This window comes from Eulemur rufifrons, chromosome 21 (assembly GCF_041146395.1).
Source record: "Eulemur rufifrons isolate Redbay chromosome 21, OSU_ERuf_1, whole genome shotgun sequence".
Lineage (NCBI taxonomy): Eukaryota > Metazoa > Chordata > Mammalia > Primates > Lemuridae > Eulemur > Eulemur rufifrons.
In genome coordinates, this window is record NC_091003.1 from 7,893,430 (window position 1) to 7,916,004 (window position 22,575).

Consider the following 22,575-nt stretch of genomic DNA (forward strand, 5'->3'; position numbering starts at 1 on the left):
TGGTCAAAAGGACTTTATGTTGGAAGCCCGGAGGCAGAGAACTCATATTTAGGTTAAGACAACACACACACACACACACACACACACACACAGAAAATATCCATGAATAGGAAGGGAAGATTTGTGGCTTAAGATTTCTTTTCTTTGGAATTCCTTTCTACTCTTCCATTCGAGAATGGGGGACCGGGGTGGGAAAAGGAGGAAGAGAAGGTGTTGGCTGGACAACCCTAAGTTGGAAGCCAAGAGGAAGCATGAGGACAGCAGGAAGTATAGCTATTAGTAGGTTGGTCCTCAGTTACCCCTGGGAGGCACCTCCCCAGGAGGAAGCAAGCTTGTTGACAGAGACCATCTCCCTACTGCCCCAGCTGCTGACGTGATATTCACTGGCCTTGGCTCAAGCTGGGGCCCCTCTGGGATTTTGCAATATTTCTCCTTTCTGCTGGCTTTTCTGTTCCAGCTGACTGTCTAAAATGACTCTGTAATCCTTACTGGGCCCACAAACATGTGAGTGTGGCGTGAAGATAAGCAGTTCTTGATAAAACCTTACTGGAGCTTACGGGTAGTTTTAGCTGAGGCAGCCATGTTAATTTTTAAGGCCTTTCAAAACACCAAGGAGATTAGCATTGTCAAAGGCCAGAAAAACAAAAAAATAAAGAAGAAAAGAAAAAACACCAAGGAGAAAAACACATGCTCACGTCTGCTAAACATGCACATGCACGCTGACAGACCTATGGGGGCGATTGATTATTTCCTTCTCACTAATTACAGTCTCAAAGAGGAAACACACCTACTCGAAATCTTTTTTCCAAGTAATCTGGTAGGCCCTGTTCATATTTTTATTTCAAGGAAGATTATTTCAGATCATGGGTGGGTCTATGGCAGCTGGGAAAGAAAATCAGACAAAAGAGATACTTGAAAACGAGGAGGGAGAAATTCTCCCTGAAGCACCACTGAATTGCTGAAACTAAGGGACAGGCCTCCACGGTTTTGAAAAGCCCAGAGATGAAGCAGCTTTAGAATGCCACCCTCTTCATTTGGGAAGTCCGCACCAGGGAGCTCTGACAGATGCTGTGTTCTCCAGCGCCATCTTGTGGGCATCAGAGGCCTTGCAACACCGTGATTTCCAGTTCTGACTTGGAAATTTGCAAACGTTATTAGCCTGCTGCAAAAAATTAGATTAAGAAAGGCTGGTTCCCACAAAAGGAAAGTGGGAAAAAGACATTATTGTAGGGTTTTCACGCGAGGAAAAGTAAACACTGTATGTTTTTGTTCCTTCAGTATTTACTGAGTGCCTACTGTGTGCCAGGCAAAGGGTTAGGTTTGGGGGTCCAATTCTTAAGGACACTGGCAGCTTCCCTCGCTCATGAAAGATGTGAAGCTACTTGGATTGTTTGTTTGTTTGTTTGTTTTGTTTTGTTTTGTTTTTTAAGACAGAGTCTCACTTGTCAGCCTAGCGCACAGCAACCTCAAACTCCTGGGCTCAAGGGATCTTCCTGCCTCAGCCTCCGAGTAGCTGGGACTACAGGTGCACACCACCATGTCTGGCTAATTTTTTGTTTCTATTTTTAGTTGCCTGGCTAATTTTTTTTTATTTTTTTTAGTAGAGACACGGGTCTTGCTCTTGCTCAGGCTGGTCTTGAACTCCTGACCTCAAGCGGCCTGCCAGAGTGCTAGGATTACAGGTGTGAGCCACCACACCCAGCTTGGACTCATGCACTTTAAAGACTGTAAAAGAGGAATGCTTTTCTCTGGGAGAGACATCTCATTTGGCTGGATATGATGGCATGTGCCTATAATCCCAGCTATCGGAGAAACTGAGGCGGGAGGATTGCTTGAGGAGTTCCAGACCAGCCTGGGCAACATAGACCCCAAATGAATGAATGAATGAATGAATGAGCAAACCACAAGCCAAGGAATATGAGTGGCCACTCACTAAAGGCTGAAAAAGGCAAGGAAACAGGTTTGCCCCTCAGAGTCTTCCAGAAGGAAGTAGTTCTGCTGTGTTTGACTGCCAAAACGATTTTGAACTTCTGACCTTCAGACCTGTAAAAGAATAAATTTGTGTTGTCTTAAGCCATGAAATTTGTGATAATTTGTTATAGCAGCAGTGCACAGATGCACCAGAACTGTAGAAACCAAGTGCACTGGAAAAGAGGCCATCTCAGAGGTGACCAATGTGACCTGTCAACTATCACTTGAACACCTTGGTGCTATGAATAGCCACGGACCTTGGCAAACCTGAGCTCTGCTTTGGTTATCCACTGCTACACAACAAATCCCCCACAACCTGGCGTCTTGAAACAACAGCAATCATCTTACTATCTCTTAAGAGTTTCATGAGTCAGGAATTCAGATGTGAGCCACCACATCTGCCCCGTATTCCTTTTTAACTTTTGTATTTATGCACATTTTATAAAGTTGTAAAACTATACTTTTTAAAAAGTGATTATTTTCTACAATTTTCTGCAATTTGCTTTTTAAAATAATCTTTGTTACAAAAGCAGTATGTGTACATTTTAGAAAGAGCATGTGGATAAGCAAAAGAAAATAAAGACACTTTCTTCCCATCCTTTGACATAACCGTTGCTAACACCTTATTGTGTATCTCCCAGTTCTTTTTCAAAGCAGATGTATATACATAGCACCAGTTATTGTATTGAACAGTGGCTAAAACAAGCATTTTATGTGCTGATAATTCTGTGGGTCAGCATCTTGGGTTGGGCTCTGCTGGGTGGTTCTGCTAGTCTCACTTAGGGTCGTTCATGTGGCTGCAGGCATCTGGCAGTTTGAGTGTGCCTGCCTGGCTGGCCTAAGGTGGCCTCACTTGCACAGCTGCCTCTTGCAAGGCTCTCTCCATTTATCCTCAGGGAGGTTAGCCCTTGGCTTCTTCACACGGCTGCAGCAGTGTTGAAAGACGGCAAGAATGGCATCTGCACAAGGCCTAGGCTTGGGTGATCCACATACTATTGACCATGCCACATGCTATTGGTCAAAACACGTCAAAAGGGGTGGAATCTGTTTGATTCCACTCTTGGACCAATGTGAAGGCGCTAGTGCAGTGGTTCTCAAAGTAGGATCCAGGGATCCTTAGATGTCCCCAGGATCCTTAAAAAGGATCCACAAAGTCAAAACATTTTGTGATACTGTCTTTTAACTCTCATGAATGTAGAATGGAGTTTTCCAGAAGTGTAACATATAACATGATACTGCAACATATTAAATCCAGAAGCAGATATGAGAATCTATTAAAAGAGATTTAGGCCGGGTGTGGTGGCTCATGCTGGTAATCCTAGCACTTTGAGAGGCAGAGGTGGGAGGGTCATTTGAAGCAAGGAGTTTGAGACCAGCCTGGGCAACAGTGAAATTGTCACCCACCCAAAAATGAAAAAATTAGCCGGGAGTGGGAAGCATGTACCTGTAGTCCCAGCTACTCAGGAGTCTGAGGTGGGAAGATTGTTTGAGCCCAGGAGTCGCAGTGAGCTATCATTGTGCTACTGTGCTTCAGCCTGGGCTACAGAGTGAGACCCTGCTTCCCCTCCCCTCCAAAAAGATTTGCAGAAATGTAAATAAAACAAGCCATTCTTCTCATAAACATCCTTTTTTTTTTTTTTTTTGCTGTGGGAAAGCCTTTTTTCATAAAATGGTATTTATATAAATATGGAATATCATTCTAATAATTAAAAACAAAACATGAAAACCCAAATATCCATAGAACAGAACACCACGTAGCAGATGAACTCTTTCTATAGAATGATCAAAATATATCAACTATGTAGCAATATATACAGTACCCAAGTGTTTTGGTTTAGGAAAGGGGTGAGTAATCAATTCTACTCCTTTGCTGTATGTTTAGACTCCAGATGCACTAGTAATAGCAGTCAGGCCCGACAGTGTGCACCTGTAATGCCAGCTACTTGGGAGACTGAGGCTGGAGGATCACTTGAGCCCAGGAGTACAGAGCTATAATGTGTCATGCCTGTGAACAGCCACTGCACCCAGCCTGGGCAACACAGCAAGACCTCTCTTGCTCTTACTTACAAACAAACAAAAAAACCCAAAACACCAATGATCATGAGGTGCAAGAGTTTGTGGTCTGAGGAAGCCATAGTTGTTTCTGACCCATGTAGGATGAGTGGGAAAATGCCACTACTTTGCATTGGTAGGGACGGGTAAAAAAGCTGAGAAGCCAGACACCGAGAATAAATCTGAAGCCCAAGATGCCACCAATCCAAAGCTGACAAGCAGCAGCTCTACCGCCCCCAATCCCGTTCTCTATAGCAGAGGCAAAGGCCTAGCAAGCTAGCAAGATCACGCTACATCTCCAGGCGGGTAAGAATTGTTTCTAAAAGACCAAATTGTTTAAAAAAAGAGACACAAACAGAATGTATCTTTCAGTTATTTAATTAGGTTCTTTGTAAACATTCAGAATACCAATCTGTGAGGATAAATTCCATTTGTCAGAGCAAACAGAGATCGCAGATAGCCCTGGAGCTGAGGAATAGCCTTGATTTTCGATAAAATTTGGGAGTCCACAGCTTTCTGATCCACTTTGCGCTGTTCTGTAATCTCGTATTTCTAAATGAAGAGAAAATTTAACATTTAAAAACAGGCACATGTACCACCAGCTCTTAGTCAACTAAGAAATCCCATTTCTCACGTAATTCATTCCTAGGAATATTTAGAAACACTAAAAGCAATTTTGACAACTGAAACCTAGTTTTTTCTATAATAAAAACAGCAGCTCTTATCCTTTTGCCCACTTTAATACACATCAAGGATAAATTAAAGGCACATTCCAGATACAATGACAGCAGTGATTGATTCCTAGAGGGTTCCCCCAAAATCTTAGGATTCTGAGCTCCCAGCACCCCCAAAAGAACTACTGAATTTAGAAGAATCTGTACTACCAAGTATTTCCCAGACATTCCTCATTATTTACCTTTTTCCTTACTTTTGTGTAACACTGCTTAAGTCTGTTTATTTTCACTCCCAACAAGGGCCAATCCCAACACAAGAGATGACCAACAGAAAGGTACCTCTTTTTCTGTGTCGAAGATCTCACCCTCCTGGTGTCTGGGCTTCCGCAGCTTCTTCTTCTTGAAGTAAGCATCAGTGAGATGCTTAGGGATTTTCACATTGCTGATATCAATTTTTGTGGAGGTGGCGATGACAAATTTCTGGTGTGTCCTTCGCAGAGGAACTCGATTGAGGGACAGAGGTCCTGAGGGAAAAAAAAAAACCCAATAATTTAGTGAGGGAAAGGGGAGACAATTATTTTGTCCTAGGCTTCCTCCACCTCAAATCTTTTTAAAGTCATTCAGGTTGGAAAATGGTACAGTCACAGGTCGGTCAAAATCAGATTCTTAGGCTGGGTGTGGTGGCTCATGCCTGTAATCCTAGCACTTAGGGAGGCCAAGGTGAGAGGATCACTTGAGCCCAGGAGTTCCTGGCAGCCGTAGGGCAGTGGGCAGTGAGTTACCATTGCAGCTATGCTCTGCCACTGCTCTCCAGCCTGGGTGACAGACAACAACAAAACAAAAACCACAGGTTCCTGATAACGGAGTATTGCTTGCTTGCCCAGAGTGAACCATGCATTTTTCACCTGTTTAGGAATTCCATCTTAATGCCAAGTGACAAACCAATTACAAGTTTTATGCGGGATGAATCCCGTAATTTAGGTGACAGTTATTTGATGTGTTGCTACTTAAAATTTAAATGTCTGCCTCTGTTTAACCCGCATGTACACAATGAAAGGAACTGGGGCCCAGAATCTCATGGCATTAAGAAATGTCCTTGTAGGTGGTGGCATATTTATACACTGCAAGCATTTACAAATGCAAATTTCAGAGAACATGATCTAAGGATTTTCTTACCAGTCACAAGTAACAAGCCACTGCCCAGTTGCTTCAGGAAAACCACCCTCTGCAAGTTAAACAGAAAAGATTTGGTTTTCTGCAATTAAAAACTGACTCCTGAATCAATAAAATCACAGACACCTAAATTTGGTAAAGGAAACTTCTACATGTATATTGCTCAGAAGTTCTGGAAGCAGCCACACCAAGTTACTAAGGAAGTAACTCAACTCTAAGCATGTTTTTGAGCAAATGGACATGTATCATTTGTAACCAGTAATATAACCAACAGCAGGAAATGGCTGAAAAATTATTATGGATTAAACTTGTTATTCACAACAAGTGAAGAATGTTTACACTAAGTGGGGAGAGTGAAAAAGCAGGAAAACCATGCACAGTTAGTGACTAGGCTGTCTGCTGTACGTTATGGGTCCCCGGAACTCATCCCTCCCACTGCAGAACACAGGTCAATAAAGGAATCGCGCACCCAGAGTGCAGACATTGTCATCAAGTGCTGCAGGCAGCTGCAGCGAAGCTCCCCAAGCCAAGGCACTGGGCTCACCTTGCCTCTGTGGCGTCCGGTGAGGATGATGAGGATGGTCCCGGGAGTGATGCTTGCTCGCAGTCTCCGCACATGTTGGCTGAAGGGTTTTTTGCCGTGGCTCAACAGCTTTCGAGGCACATCTTCGGTTGGATAATATCTAGGCTGGGGAGAGGCCACAGGTCCAACTTATTTAAATAACCCGTTCAGATTAAGTAGAACTGAGTTTTATGTCAGTAAAACCTTTGCTGTAGCCTTCTTACTCATTTGAAACTCCAGCACTTCATTTACACTATTCCATTTTCATTTCTCCTAAGTAGATTTTAAACTTAGAAAAGGTCAACACTGCTTTTGTATCCTTTATGTGCAAAACACATGATGGAAAGATGGAAATCACTTAGCAAAGGAGCTGTATGCTCAAGCAAAGCAAGCATCAAGTAAGTCACCTCTGTAAGTTTGGGATGAAACTAAACTTCAGAGATTATGTGGCAAGCTCCCTTTATGCACAGCATGGCAGTGATTCTCACAAAAGCTGTTGTAGAGTCCTTGACCTCTAATGTAAACTCTGGCTGGGTGCGGTAGCTCACGCCTGTAATCCGAGCCCTCCGGGAGGCTGAGACAGGAGGGTTGCTTGAGCTCAGGAGTTCCAGATCAACCTGAGCAACAGCAAGACCCCATCTCTACTAAAAACAGAAAAAAATCAGCTGGGCGTGGCGGCTGGGGCGCCTGCAGTCCCAGCTACTCGGGAGGCGGAGGCAGGAGGATCGCCGGAGCCCAGGAGTTCGAGGTTGCAGTGAGCTAGGCCACTGCCCTCTAGCCCGGGCAATAGAGGGTGACTCTGTCTCCAAACAAAAAAAGGAATAAGTAAACTCCTTCAGAAAAACACACCACATTTTACATGTTAGGAAGGAGACATGGCTTGTTTCCTCATTCAACTCAAGTGTGTTTATATCCTCACAGCAACAAGTCTTACTCTCACTTTATCCACAAAACCAGCTATCAGGACTGGCAGCTCATTTATTGCAAAAATAAGACAGCACAAAAAGATCACTAAGGATACTGTAAAAAGAAAATCAAAATCTCAGGGCCACCCCCACAACTCCTTATGCAAAAGAGAGAGGTGCCTGCCACAGGCACCTGTCAAGAACAGGCCCCACAGGTCATCATTAAAGAAATTGTTTGCTAACCTCCCCTAAACAAGGACATGCAAATTTTAACTATGTCTAGCACCTAAAACTAAAGCCTTTTGGATTCCACGCTAATAACGAACTACACTTTCATCTTTCCAGGTAACAAAACTGTAGACACACAGAATCAAACATCCTCCCACCTACCCAGCCACATCCATGGAACTGATGATTCCTTCACTCCCTTTTTACCTTCACATTCCTCTCATTTTACGGAAAATGTAGATTTCCTGGGCCTCGCAAGAATGTAACCGCTTTGCCTCATCAGGCCCCTTCTCCTTTTCCTTCTGCTTCCCTTTAAAATGCTAAAGATTCCAATTTGCCCTTCAGAAAAGACAGCCACAGCAACTGTGACTTCATAAACCTCCACTGATTGAGATTTTTTTGCCTCAGTCACTTTAGGTCAACAATATGACAAATAACTCATAATAACCTATTTCTAACTATACCATATCATTAGTACAGTTCACTTTTACCATGAACATGATAACCTAATAGAAAAACCAACTCACAAGAAAAGTATCATTTTTCCCTCTGAAGCAGTAAGTTTCAACTGTGAATAAATAGTGCTCTGCATCTGGGAATGTTTCCATAATGCAAATCACAGAGCAACTCCTGAGAATACATTAGGTCTTGTGTGGGGTAAAGTGGCCAAGAGACACTGCTCTGGTGGATAAAAAAATGTTCTATATATAGGACAGGCTTGATTATTTCATTTAACCTCCACGACCACCCTTTCTGGTTAAACCTTTATTCTCACTTAATATGTGAAGAGACAAAGCACAGAAAAGCAACTCAATTTAAGATTAAATAGTAAATGTTAAAGCCTAGTTGCAAGCCCAGAACCCCTTATTTTTGATTAACAACTCTCTGGTAAGCAGAAACTTTTAGAACCTTGAGTACACAAAGAAAACCTTCACAGCATTCAAGTTGAAACTGAAAATCCAATTTATAGGCTCCAAATCTTACCATTTTGCGAAGTTTAACCACCCGAGTGCCACCATTCTTGTCACCACCAACTGGTTTGGTAACAGTGGCAAGGACCTTCTCCTTCTTTTTCTTTTCAACCTACAAGGACATAAACGCATCACAACGTAAGAGAATGACAAGTAAGGTTAAGACATAATGGCCAGTGGTTCTCCTCTTCTCTTACCTTGGATTTAGCCACAGAATACTTCCTCTTGTACATGGCCTTCCTAGAGTACATGGCAGATCGGGAATATCTGCCGATTCCTCTGACGAGTACAGGATTTCGGCTGCAGTGGGGCTTCCCCTTCTTAGCCTTTTTAGTCTTGAGGTTGGCCTTTTTCCCTTTGCCACCGGCATCAGCCTTCTTGGCTGCAGGTTTCTTCTCTTTAGTATCCGGCTTTTCAACTTTTTCACCCGCCATCTACCAATATTTGGGGAGGGGGAGAGCATTTCACCAATCATCTCGTAACAACACTGAAATTGTATGTAGATGGGGTGGGCTCGCCGGACAACAATTTCCCCACCAAGCCTTTTTTAGGGTTGTCTCCCTAATACAATATAAACTTCTTAACTGGGACTACCTTACACATGTTAAGTTTTTGGTAAATGTTAAGCGGTCAAAAGTCCCTATCCCATTATTTTATTATTCCTGTTCTGCGAATTGGAAAACAGAGTCTTTAAATAGCCGCCGCAGCTAGGAGGTAGTGAGACCAGAACTTAAAACCGTTTGCTTTCAGACCTGCCCTCAACTTTTTTTAAACCATAGTCTCATTCAAGGAAGTTGAGTTTAAGAACTGAGAACACAAACACAATTAGCCCAAATACAGCCCAACCTGAAAAAAGCGCAAAGACCGACTTCCGGCCGTGGACATAGGAAGACGGGAAAGGAGCTTTTGGCTTCAGCCCCAAACCCCAACGTGGCTGAGACAAGCTCCGTAGCGTCTTCTGGAACCTGGGCCCGGGAATCCTGAGCGCGCGCCGTTACCGCGGCTCCTCTAGCCCCACCAGCCCGCTATGGATCCCGGCAAGGGTCCCGTTTCCTCAGCCGAAGTGGGTGGCCGAGCACCCGGAGGAAACCCTTACGGCATTCCACCTCACCCTCTTCACTCCCCGCCGCAAACCCAAGGGAAAGAAATGAAGTGTCTGGGAGGCCTCTCAGTTGGCCATGGACACGTCCGACCCCCTGTAGGTGTTGACTTAATGCCTTCCAGGTTCGGATGGCGAAGGATTAGGGTCCTGAAGTCGAGTCTTGCCGCGAAGAACCGCCATTCTTACCTTGCAAGATGGGAAAGAGAACTAAGAGTTCAGCTTCCGGTTTATAAGTAATCACGGGAAAGTGTGGAGTCTCACTTCCTTCCGGGTCTTGGGCATCATGGGAAATGTAGTTTTCCCCCTCCATCAAAGGAAATGTAGAAAGTCCTGTGTACTGAGTTTTTTGTTTGTTTGGTTGGTTGGTTGGGTTTTTTTTTTGGCAACCTCAAACTTTGGGGCTCAAGTGATCCTCCTGCCGCGGCCTACCGAGTAGCTCGGACTACAGGTTCACACCATGACACCTGGCTAATTTTTCTACTTTTCGTAGAGACCGGGGTCTCACTCTTGCTCAGACTGGTCTTGAACTCCTGACTTTGAGGGATCTTCCCACCTCGGTCTCCCAGAGTGCTAGGATTACAGGCGTGAGCTACCACGCCAGGCCTCTAATATAAAATCTTAAGGCTTCTCCCCCACCAGCTGACTGAATGGATCCCCTCTTGGCCAAGGGGATGCCCTAAAACTGAGTTACTGGCTATCAGACATGCGTTATCATGCCCCCTTCCCTTGTTGTAGGTATCTTTTGTAACTTATTAACAGGCCTAAGTTCAAAACTTCCCCCACTCTTTTTGGGAACTGAGGCCTGTATCCCTGCCTTGGGCAGGTGTTCCTGAGGGGCGGGGGAATGTCTTTTGTTCTTTCTTTATGTTACAGGAGATAGCTCAGCTGAACTGTGGCTCCATCCCAGGCTGGGCACCTGGCCAGTGGAGGTCTGGGTGGGCCTCCCAGGTGGGCAGAGGTCACAAGCTTTATCTTCAGCAGAGATGGGGTGATTAGAATCATTAACTGTGGTTGAACAACAATAGCCTAGAACTGAGGGCCCTCCCTTTAAAAACTCTGTGTTTCTGTTCATGTACAGGGATTTGGATTTTGAGATGATAGTCTGCCATTTTCCTCCTTTGCTGGCAAAGTAATAAATTTCTCTTTCCTTCTCCTCAACCACTTGTCCTTGTTCTTCCAATGTGGCCTCGTGGACCAAGTGCTGAGCTTTCGGTAACAAACCTGCAAGTCCTCAATTTACAAAACAAATCACTGAGTCTGGGAATATGTCTGGTGGCTTGTCTCTAATTAACAGACTTCCTTATCTTAAAGCATTCCCATCCTTTAGACAAAGCTTCATTTCTTTAACCAATTACAAGTCAGAGAGTCTTTAAACCCACCTATAACCTGTAAGTTCCCCCCCCCACTTTGAGATGTCTCACCTTTTGGGGCCAAACCAATGTATGCCTTCCATGTATTGATTTACGACTTTACATGTAATTCTTTTTTTATTTATTTATTTGTTTATTTTTTATTTCATCTTATTGTTATGGGGGATATAGAATTGCAGGTTACATACGTTGCCCATGTACCGCCTTTCCCCCCAAGTCAGAGCTCCAGGCGTGTCCGTTCCCCAGGTAGTGCGCGTTGCACCCATCATGTAGGTATATGTCCCTCCCCCCCATCCCCCCCTTCCCGAGTCAGCACCTTCAAGTGTTACCATTCCCCAAACGGTGTGCAATGCACTCATTGTGTAGGCATACCCCCATCCCCTCCCCCACCCCCCACCTCAGCCTGATATCCGATTGGTGTCGTTCCTAGATGTGTATTTAGGTGATGTTCAGGGAAACCAATTTTCTGGTGAGTTACATGTAATTCTTTTCTCCCTGAAATGCATAAAACCAAACTGCAACCCAACCACTGTGAGTCTACTTGCTCAAGCCTTCTTGGGCGTGGCTCTGGGCCATGGTCCTCAAATTTGGCTCAGAATAAACCTCTTTACATTATTTTACTGACTTTGGCTTCTTTTCCATTGACAAGGGTGTAGGGGAAATAATTTTCGAAGACTTCTGCAAACTTAAATTTTACATTCTTCTTTGGAGTAAAACTGGCTCTTCACTGTTAACAATGTTATTTCTGAGTTGCAACAATTCTCTCTGGGATTTTCACTTCTATTTCTCTATTCGATCTTGGCTGCCACAATTATACAGAAAGCCCGAGGATCCTTTTTTCTTGTATCTGTAGTGAAACCTTAGCAGCAGACAGTAACTGCTGCAGGTCTGTCAAATAGGTGCACAGACCAGTAAAATTCTCAAAGTACTTCTGGAGACCAACATAAGGTTGCAACCTTTTATTTTGCTTACTAAGAACCTTAGAAAACACTACTATTTTCACTGCAAGAATGAATAGTGGATGAAGGACATAATCTCCAAGTAAAGTGAAATCTTTCCTATGAAAGGCTAGTTGAGAATCTTCTCGGACATTTTCTCCACAGTTGGCTTAATGCCTATATTCCCTAAGCAGACTATACACTGGGTTCAATGGCGGGAGGTCAAAAAAACTAGGATTTCCCTTCCTTCCTCTTCTCTCCCCCCTCCTTTCATTCCTTTCTTTCTTGGGGGTCTCCTGTCACCCAGGCTGAAGTGCAGTGGCTCCATCATAGCTCACTGCAGCATCAAACTCATAGACTCAAGGGATCCTCCCACCTCAGCATCCCAAGTAGCTGGAACAACGGGCACACACCACCATGTCTAGTTAATTCTTAAATTTTTTTTGTAGAGATGGGTTCTTGCTATGTTGCCCAGGCTGTTCTCTAACTCCTGGCCTCAAGCGATCCTCCCATCTCGGCCTCCCAATGTGCAGGGATTACAGGTGAGAGCCACCAGGCCCAGCAAAGATAGGATTTAAAATGAGTAAGAAATATATTCCTGCTTTTAAAAAATATATAACCAAGGGAAAAGCAAACAAAATAATAATGAATTATAAGTTATTTCTCATGGGAGATTTAGGTAAATTTTGTGGAAGAGTGGTTTTTGTGTTGGATCTGGAAGAATAAATAAGAAAATTAGCAGATGAAAATGGCAATTGGAACAATAAATACAAAAGGTGTGAAGGCTTAAAAGAACATGGTCATTCATCCTTTCTTTTCTTTTCTTCTTCTTTTTTTTTTCTTGCATCCCCCACATTCATCCTTTCTAGAAGCACTTACTAGCCACTTTGTACTCAATTTAGTTTTTGTTATCATCATCACCGCCACAATCATCATCATTACCAAGAAGATAGTTGTTGCTGAGGTCCTAATATGTGCCAAGTATTCTGCTAAAGTTTCTGCACCAAAGGTAACAAGAGCAATATTGCATGCTATGTGCCAAGAACTGTGCTATGTGCCTTGCTTTATCTCATTTAATCCTCCCAACAACCTATGAAGGACACTCTTATAGGGAAACTGAGGCTCAAAGAGGTTAAGTAACTTGCTCACAGCACGGATCTGATTCCAAAGATTGCACTCTGAACCATTAGGCTATAAAGATTAAAGAGATGATTGATGAAGATATATAAGAGAGTTCTTTGCTCATGTTACAATTAAAAATAAGAATAGTTATTATTTTTTGCAAAGTAAACAACACAGTATATCTGATAGTTCTTTACTGCCTCAAAGCCCTTAAACCAATATGTATGCATTTGTAATACCTTCTATTAATAGCTTGAATTTTCCACTCTCTTCCATTTGCTTGTTGCTGGCTGCTAGAGCTTTTCACCTTGACTTCTTCAGATATAAATCACCTGCTTCATGGCTGTGTCTCTGGGAATCATTTGGCCTTTTTCTGGTTCTGATTGACTGAGGATACAAACACAGTGTTCAGATGCCTGTGAAGGCTCAGAAATTCTAATGGAACGCTTTAGACCACAGGACCACAGTGAATGCAGTTGCCACTCTTGCTGAAACATTTTTTCTTTTTTTGAAACAGAGTCTCACTCTGTCTCCTGGGCTAGAGTACAGTGTTGTCATCATAGCTCACAGCAACCTCAAATTCCTGGGCTCCAGCAATCCTCTTCCTCAGCCTCCTGAGTAACTGGGACTAAAATGTGTGCCACCACGTCAGGATAATATTTTCTGTTTTTAGTAGGGATGGGGTCTCTCTCTTGCTTAAGCTGGTCTCGAACTGCTGAGCTCAAGTGATCCTTGGGCCCCCAGAGTACTAGGATTACAGGTGTATGCCACCACACCCAGCCTGAAACATGTGTCTTTTAAACTTGTTTGCCCTCCATACAGATTAAGGATGAGCAACAGCCTAATAGACTGCATTTCATGCCAGTTTGGGATTATTCACTATTCAGGTATGTAATAATCACAAGGGAAATCTTGGACATTGCTCTTTTTTTGAGAACGGGAATGTCAGCAGCTTTATTTGTTTAGCTTTGTGAGCAAAGCACCTCTTAGAAACTGCAGCTGCAGAAAATGTATTACAATGAATGAATAAAATGCAGAGTTGCTTAATTGAGCCCCTCAAAAATTCTGACAATCTCAGAGGCTTTCACCCAGTAAATGCCACAAAATGTTTGTTAAATGAACTGACATTGCAATAAAAAACATATTATGACTCAAGGTACATTTTCATAAAAAAGAAAGAGAGAAAAACATAAATGAACCCCCTCTTGTGTTTTGTTGTGGTATTGCAAAACTTCCCATTCATTAGTTGGGCAAAATATCATCAATATGTGGTTATAAAGTGAACGTGATCAAGCACTTGGTTTTGCCATATATAAAATGCTCTTAAATCTGTGCAGCACTTTAGTCACAAAGCAGACATTTTTGCAGACACTAAATCATTTTAAGCCTCAATGAAACTTCCCTGTGAAGTAGGTATTTAAGGCGTGATTACAAGAAACGACTCATTCAAGGTCACACATATACTTCAATTGAATCATACCTCTTTGTGCCACAGAAAGACAGAAAACCAGTAGACAGTTGCACTGCAGAAAGGGCGCTGACTGTATAGTCTGGGAACTACTTGCCTATCTATTTTCTTATTTATAAAATGAGGATGGTTTTGACGACATTGATAAGACCTCTTCCCTAAGTGTTAATGTTAAGGCCAAGGCAGTGATGTAGTCACTTGCTCAATCATTTTCTCATCAGGAAGTTCATGGAAGCACAATTTTTGGTGCCAAACAAAACAAAACAAAAATAACAACAGAAAAACCAAACCAAAAAACCACACAAAACCCTAGAAATCAAATCAAATCAAATCAATAAGATATATATATGTGTGTGTATGTACTTACGTACACATATATACAAGTTATAAACCCATAAATATATATACATTTTGAATCCATTTAAGAGTGAAATAGGCCAGGCATGGTGGCTCACATGCCTGTAATCCTAGTACTCTGGGAGGCTGAAGTGGGATGATCACTTGAGCTCAGGAGTTCGAGACCAGCCTGAGCAAGAGCGAGACCCCCGTCTCTACTAAAAATATAAAAACTAGCCGGGCATTGTGGGGTGGGCCTGTAGTCCCAGCTACTCGGGAGGCTGAGGCAGGAGGGTCGCTTGAGCCTGGGAGTTTGCTGTGAGCTAGGCTGACGGGACGGCACTCTACTCAGGGCAATGGAGTGAGACTCTGTCTCAAAAAAAAAAAAATTAATAAAAAAAATAAAATAGAGTCTGCGGCTGCGACACTCTCTGGTAAAGGCACGTAGTTAGTGGAGGAGACCTGCCAGCTGGGCTGATACACGCTCCCGGTGGAGGCAGGGGAGGTGAGCTGGGGCGAGGGCCAGCACAGTGGTAGTAGCTGGGCTGACCATCACTGCTGCAGAATTTGCAGCCATGCTTTGCAAGCCATGAAGCATCCAGAGCCTCAAGTAAAACAACTTTTTCAAAGTCTACCAAAATCTGCCTTCAGTGGTGGCTATTACACAGGTGGGTTGGAACCCAAAATGACAGAATGGGAAGCAGCATTAATACTAGGTGTAAGCCCTAATACCAATAAAGGAAAAATAAGAAATGCTCATGGACAAATTATGTTAGATCACCCAGACAAAGGAGGATCTCCCTATATAGCAGCCAAAATCAATGAAGTTAAAGACATGTACTAGAAGGTCAAGCGAAAAATGAAATAAATGTATGACGAATTTTAAGTTCATATTAGTTTAGGTATTTGAGTATCAACTTTTTATAATAAAAAAGTTGCCTCGGAGCTACAGTTTTTAAAAATAATTTAGCATATTCTAAATCAAAGCCTTGGTTAAAAAAAAAACAGAAAAGAAAAAATCCTTATATGTGTTATGTATGTGGGTGAGTGTGGGTGTGTGGGTGTGTGTGTGTTTGTATAGGTATAGAGAAAAGTGTGGACGGATATGCACCCAACCATCAACGCTGCTGCGGGTTGGGATAGGGAGGATGTATGTATTGAGGAACAGAAAAAAATTACTGTTTTTATTTGGCTTGTTGCAAGGAACTTGTACGGCTTTCATAGTTGAGAAAGAAATTCAAACAAAGTATCTCTAAATGAGTTGTCTTTTTTTTTTTTTTTTTTTGGAGACAGAGTCTCGCTCTTTTGCCCTAGCTAGAATGCCGTGGCATCAGCCTCGCTCACAGCAACCTCAAACTCCTGGGCTCAAGCAATCCTTCTGCCTCAGCCTCCCGAGTAGCTGGGACTACAGGCGTGTGCCACCATGCCCTGCTAATTTTTTCTATATATTTTTATTTGTCCAGATAATTTCTTTCTATTTTTTAGTAGAGGCGGGGTCTTGCTCTTGCTCAGGCTGGTCTCAAACTCCTGACCTCGAGCGATCCTCCCGCCTTGGCCTCCCAGAGTGCTAGGATTACAGGCCTGAGCCATCACGCCCGACCTAAATGAGTATGTCTTAAGCTTGATATGGGACAGGCACTGGGCTAGGCTCTGGGCATATAAAGATGAGAAGACAGTGACTTTGTCTTAAAAGGAGCTCATAATCTAGGAGAAGACATGGAACAATGATGACAGAACCAACAATGATGTTGAAATGTGTTGGGTGCTGATAGAGTCATGATCAGGCAGCCCCAAGAACATAGGAAGTGGGCCTCTATTCTGTTCTCAGAAAGTGGTTGAGGGTTCTCTGAGCAGGGTGGGTTAAAAAAAGTAAGAAAGTGGTTGAGGGGTGTGTGCAGAAGAATGTTTTCTGGAGGTGCTGCTTGAGTCAGAGCTGAACCCTGCATGACGGTTTTCCAAATGGAGAAGGGTTTGAAGAGTATTCCAGATAGAAGGAACCAAATTTTGGAAGGCAGGGATGCAAGAACCAGCAAGAGGCCTTTGGAAACTTCCAGATTATGTGAGGGTGTTGGCATGGGCCATCTGTAGAAGGGCCCAATGTGCTAAGGGAAGGATTTCAATTTAATGCTAAAAGCCTTGAACCTCTTTCATACAACAGAGGAGTGACATGATTAGAATTGTATTCTAGAAAGATCACTCTTGCTGCAGAGTGTGCAGATGACCAGGCAGGCAATTGTTCCTGTGCTCAAAGAGCTTATGGTTTACTTTGGAAAAGAAAGAAATGATAACCAGCATTTATCAAGTGCTTACTTTGCCAGGCACTGTTCTAAGTATTTCACAAACCTACCCTATAGTGTAGGCAGTATTTCGATCCCTATTTTACAGAGAAGGAAACAGACACAGAGGAGTCAAGTGACTTGCTTATTGACACCCAAGCAGGAAGATCAAGAACTTAACCCCCATGTGATACTGCCTCTTATATTTATAGTGCCGCAAATTAGGGTCTAAGGATAGGTATCTTGGTGACCATCTAATTTGGGCTAGGAGAATCAGGTGAGACTTCTTTTCCAGAGGAGGTGGTTTCTAGTCTCAGATTAGAACAGGGGTGGGGAACCTTTTCACGTTGGAAGAATGCATTAATTTAGCTGTAATCAAATAAGGCTGCATTCAAGAATCTTCAATTAGATATACTTAAAAATGTACATTATTTTCTAAAAATCTAACTACTATATACTTAATAATTGCCAAAAAAGAAAACTGTTCATTTTAATGTTTACTAACTTTTTAATGACTTTGCTGTGTCTGCTTTTTGTTGAAAAGCATTTGAATATTTAGTTGCAGCGTGGAGGTCCACAGTTTCAGTTGATCCTCTAGATGGGAATCAGTCATTTGTGATCTTAAGGGCATCTTGATTTGGGTGAGATAGGAGAATGTAGATTCGCAGCAATAAGTGGTTGAAAAGCAAGAAAGCATTTTTTCAGGCATGTTGCCAAAGGTGTGGGTATTCTGCATTTTTCCATATTTCTTTTTAATTTTTTTTTTTTTTTTTTGAGACAGAGTCTCACTCTGTTGCCCAGGCTAGAGTGAGTGCCGTGGCGTTAGCCTAGCTCACAGCAACCTCAAACTCCTGAGCTCAAGCGATCCTCCTGTCTCAGCCTCCCGAGTAGCTGGGACTACAGGCATGCACCACCATGCCCGGCTAATTTTTTCTATATATATATTTTTAGCTGTCCATATAATTTCTTTCTATTTTTAGTAGAGATGGGGTCTCGCTCTTGCTCAGGCTGGTCTCGAACTCCTGAGCTCAAACGATCCGCCCACCTCGGCCTCCCAGAGTGCTAGGATTACAGGCGTGAGCCACCGCGCCCGGCCCATTTTTCCATATTTCAATCGGATCTTTCTTAGCATCAGACAATGACTTTAAAATGCCATCTACTGAGAGCTCAATCAATTCCATCTGTAGTTCTTTAGATGCCTTGGTGATATCAACTAGGTGAGGCTGAAATGCTAATTTGAGTGTGATGTCATGATTCTCAAAGTCAGAGAACCTTTCATCGTCTTCTCCAATTAATAGGTCTCTAACAGCTGCGTATTCTTCCAAGGATTTGCATATACCATCCTGCTCATCAATGACCTTTGCCAACTGGGGAAATTGTTCATCCAAAATTTCCTTTTGAAGAAATGTCTTGAAAGGCCGGGCGCGGTGGCTCACGCCTATAATCCTAGCACTCTGGGAGGCCGAGGCGGGTGGATCACTCGAGGTCAGGAGTTCGAGACCAGCCTGAGCAAGAGCGAGACCCCCGTCTCTACTAAAAATAGAAAGAAATTATCTGGCCAACTAAAATATACATATAGAAAAAAATTAGCAGGGCATGGTGGCGCATGCCTGTAGTCCCAGCTACCTGGGAGGCTGAGGCAGTAGGATCGCTTAAGCCCAGGAGTTTGAGGTTGCTGTGAGCAAGGCTGACGCCACGGCACTCACTCTAGCCCAGGTAACAAAGCGAGACTCTGTCTCAAAAAAAAAAAAAAAAAAGAAATGTCTTGAAAAAAGATAGTTTTTCTCAAAATGCTTGGATTTTTTTGCCACATATCATATATAGACTTAATTTTAGCTTGCAAAGAAATGTTCAAGTTGTTTTGACATGACATCACATAGAAATGCTGCATTCCGATAGAAGTCTTCTTTCAATAATTTGCATTGCTGATTCTGTTCTTTATAAAATTTAACTATCTGTTCTCACAGAGATAAAAGTTTGGCTAACACCTGTCCCTGCAGTAACCAATGCACTTTAGAATGACACAGCAAATCCATGCTGAATACATCATTATTCAACTTTAGCCTGTTACGAAACTGACGTGGCATTGCATTTGCATGAATATAGTTAACAATACTTATAACTTGTTGTAAAATGTCACTTAAAATAGTAGCTTTAGCAGAAGATTTTGCTGATGTAAGATACAATGAAAAGAAATGTGAACATCTGGATCTGTTAATACTTTTCTTACCTGTGCAATAAACCCTTGATGTTTTCCTGTCATGGAAGTGCACCGTTTGTACATACACTCACTAAGTTTACCAAATTCAGTCCAACTTCACATTTATCTTGAAAGCTGTTGAAGATAGCTATTCCCCATGTTCCTTTCACAAGAGTGACCAAAGTGAGTAACTCTTTGTAGTAAAGAAAATCTTCTGTTATGACCTGAATGAAGTATAGAACCTGTGCTGAGTCATTAGTATCAGTTGATTCATCCAAAGCGATTGAAAAATATATATTTTCCTTTTGAAGTATTGCATGAGGTTGTTTTGTTAAGTTGAAGACTAACTCATGTTGCCAATCTGTTATGGTTCTCCTTGAAAGAGGCAGTTGTGTTTATACTTTGAGATGTTATTGGGGTCTAAGCATCCTACAACTTTGACAACACTTTCTTTCACAATTTCTACATCACTGAATGGCTTCCGTTTTTTCCTGAATATATAAGCTACTTTATGAGTTGCTTCAGTGGCATTATTTTTAGGTCTTATTGCTGCTTGAAAGAATTGTCTTTGCTTTTGCTTTTCATCTTTTAATTTCTGCAATACAAACTTTTGCACCTCTGCCTCTAATATAAAATATTTGTGGTCCTTATGAGTGTTATAATTCTGATGAGCATTGAATTTCTTTAATGTCAATATGGCAGTATAACAAAGCAAGCAAATCATCTTATCTTTAGCAGAAACAAGATAATATCACAATTCCCAATCCTCATTAAAAATCTGTTTTCTTCCTTCAGCATTCTCTTGGTCTTCTTTGACATGATGGGCTGTTAAGCAGACAGAATTAAATACTGTTGAGCTGTGCAACTATTCACAAATTCCACTTCAAACAGAAACACAGTGCACCGTTGTCAAAAGCTGATAACAGATGGCATACTTGCCCCCCATAAACTCTCGCCAACCAGCCTCATGCGGTAGTGGCTCCAGTGGGTGGGGGAGTTAGAACTAAATTATGAGTGTAGCAGCCGTCAACTTAGCCCTTATGGCATAGTAATGTTCTAATTGTGCCAGTCAATCTGGAAGGATTATTTTGTTGAAACTTATTTTATTTTTTGGTATTTTAAATGTGTTCATTTAAAAAACAAAATAAAAATATCAATGATGAAGAAAAATGTATTAATAAAAATAAAATGATTTGTTCTGTAAAATTTGGATTCAGTCAAAAGGCTGCACTCAAGGACCTATAAGGCCACACGTGGTCCTTGGATTACAGGCATAAACTGGAGTTCATGTGGAGGGGCATCAGAAGAACACTCCAGGTAGAGAAAGCAGACTGTTTAAAGGCCCTAAACTGGGAAAGAGCATGGCATATTGAAGGGAGCTGAAAGTCATGCAGCGTGGCTGGGTTATAGAGAATGAACGAGGTGTGCGCCAAGTGCGGAGGCTCACACCTGTAATCCCAGCACTTTGGGAGGCTGAGGTGGGAGGATTGCTTGAGGCCAGGAGTTCACTACCAGCCTATGGAGGTAGACCCTGTCTCTAAAAAAATAAAATTAAAAAAAATAGGCCAGGTAAGGTGGGTCATGCCTGTAATCCTAGCACTCTGGGAGTCCAAACGAGGAGGATTGCTTGAGGCCAGGAATTGGAGACCAGCTTGAGCAACAGCGACCACTCTCCACTAAAAATAGAAAACATTAGCCAGGCATGGTAGAGCGCTCCTGTAGTCCCAGCTGCTCAGGAGGCTGAGGCAGGAGGATTGCTTGAGTGCAGAAGTTTGAGGTTACAGTGAGCTATGATGATGCCATTGCATTCTAACCCTGGGACAGAGCAAGGCTCTGTTTTAAAAAAAAAAAGTTTACATGGATTATTGCAGCTCCTTCCATGAGAACAATGGGATTTTTGTTTTCTTGTTCACTGCTATGTTCCCGTATTCTAAAACAGAGACAAGCAGGTAGAAAACCCTCAACAGATGCTTAATTATAATAACACCTAACAATTGTAATGCACTAACTATATAGACCAGGCCCACTTCTAAGCATTTTACATATTTAATCTTTACAATAACCCTACGAAGAAAGTACAATAGTAATATTTTATAGAGATAAAAGAATGGAGGAAACTGAGGCTCAGAGACCTTCAGTAACTTTCCTAAGGTTGCATAGCTAATAAGTGGAGCGGCGATCTGTGGAATGAAATGAATGAAACTCGACTTGGCAGCCCGCACGGGGATGGAAACTGACACGGCGGGAGCGGACGCGACCGTTCCGAGGAGCGCGGACACCGCCGAGCGCGCAGCGCACACCCTGCGGTCGAGGTGTCGAGGCGGAAGCGGGGGTGCTTTGGGGACTGCGCGGTGGCGCCTCGGTGGAGCCCCCGGCCTGCCATTACCAGCCGCCGTCCAGTCCTCGGCTGACGGGAAGCAGGAAGTGGCGGCGGGCGTCGCGAGGGGTGATGTCACGGTGGCGACGGCGGCGGAGGGCGGGGGAGGAGGAGGAACGAGCCGGGCCGGGGGGCGGCTGCACAGTCTCCGGGATCCCCAGGCCTGGAGGGGGGTCTGCGCGCGGCCGGCTGGCTCTGCCCCGCGTCCGGTCCCGAGCGGGCCTCCCTCGGGCCAGCCCCATGTGACCGATCCCAGCGGAGCCTGAGCAAGGAGCGGGTCCGTCGCGGAGCCGGAGGGCGGGAGGAACATGACATCGCGGAGGTGAGGCGCCCCGAGGGGCCCGGCCCGGGCCTCGGCCCGGCCCCCGCCGCCTTCGGTCAGCCCCGTCCGGGAGGGGGCGCCCCGTCCGGGCCTCGCGCTCCCGCCCCGGCTTGGGGGGCAGGTTCCCTCCTGATGCCCTCGCCCTCCCGGGACCGGGGGCCGGCCCCGCCGCGCCCCCACCCTTCGGGTCCCCATTCATTTCCTGCCTCCCCGAGTTCCGGCTCCCGCAACCCCGGGGATGCCCGTGAGGACGGGGGCAGGTAGCGCCGCCGGGGGAACCGCGGACGCCAGGGCCGGCTCAGCGCCGCATTCCTGACCCATTGCCTCATGAGAATTGCCTCATGGTGATTCCGAAATAACCCGGCTGACTTGGGGAGGCTCCTTGGGACACGGGAGGGGAGTTGCGCGGGCCGGGCCCCCAGGGGTCTTGCCTCTCTGGGTCACTCTGCCACTTGTGCGCATTCGGGGACTTCGCTCGGGACCTCTGACCCTTTTGCATGCCCCCTTGCGTCTTCTTTTCTTCCCACC

The 22,575-nt window shown here is 43.8% G+C and overlaps 2 protein-coding genes, 1 non-coding gene and 1 pseudogene across 6 annotated transcripts in view; 2 read left to right on the top strand and 2 right to left on the bottom strand.

Moving 5' to 3' along the window:
- Nucleotides 1-4,382: 4,382 nt before the first annotated feature.
- On the bottom strand, nt 4,383-9,850 carry RPL6 (ribosomal protein L6). Of its 3 annotated transcripts, none has more exons than XM_069497641.1 (7): nt 9,648-9,850; nt 8,734-8,970; nt 8,550-8,648; nt 6,415-6,558; nt 5,874-5,922; nt 5,037-5,221; nt 4,383-4,575 (listed from the first exon to the last, which is right to left on the bottom strand). In XM_069497641.1, the coding sequence occupies exons 2-7, from the start codon at nt 8,968-8,970 to the stop codon at nt 4,423-4,425; spliced, it is 867 nt and encodes a 288-aa protein (XP_069353742.1). In that variant the 5' UTR covers nt 9,648-9,850; the 3' UTR covers nt 4,383-4,422. The 3 variants fall into 3 exon arrangements, with proteins under 3 accessions (XP_069353742.1, XP_069353743.1, XP_069353741.1); XM_069497642.1 differs by having other exon boundaries at nt 9,643-9,850; XM_069497640.1 differs by having other exon boundaries at nt 9,825-9,844.
- Nucleotides 9,851-11,784: 1,934 nt separating this feature from the next.
- On the bottom strand, nt 11,785-11,913 carry LOC138402011 (small nucleolar RNA SNORA31). The gene has a single exon (XR_011236600.1). It is a non-coding gene; the product is annotated as a small nucleolar RNA SNORA31 (small nucleolar RNA).
- Nucleotides 11,914-15,461: 3,548 nt separating this feature from the next.
- Nucleotides 15,462-15,716, top strand: LOC138401880 (mitochondrial import inner membrane translocase subunit TIM14 pseudogene; annotated as a pseudogene).
- A 6,121-nt stretch (nt 15,717-21,837) lies between these two features.
- PTPN11 (protein tyrosine phosphatase non-receptor type 11) overlaps nt 21,838-22,575 on the top strand; it is a 66,741-nt gene continuing 66,003 nt past the window's right edge. For both annotated transcript variants that reach the window (XM_069496869.1, XM_069496870.1), the window contains exon 1: nt 21,838-22,047. In XM_069496869.1, the coding sequence (XP_069352970.1) occupies nt 22,034-22,047 (14 nt within the window). In that variant the 5' untranslated portion in view covers nt 21,838-22,033. The remainder of the gene's footprint in view (nt 22,048-22,575) is intronic.

What these genes read in the sequence shown, in the direction of transcription:
- RPL6 (XM_069497641.1), bottom strand. Translation starts at nt 8,970, where the DNA reads ATGGCGGGTGAAAAAGTTGAAAAGCCGGATACTAAAGAGAAGAAACCT. An exon ending in ATTCTGTGGCTAAATCCAAG is followed by an intron (nt 8,649 to 8,733) that starts GTAAGAGAAGAG and finishes ATGTCCTTGTAG; the next exon opens with GTTGAAAAGAAAAAGAAGGA. An exon ending in TGGCTTGTTACTTGTGACTG is followed by an intron (nt 5,222 to 5,873) that starts GTAAGAAAATCC and finishes TTTTTCCCTCAG; the next exon opens with GACCTCTGTCCCTCAATCGA.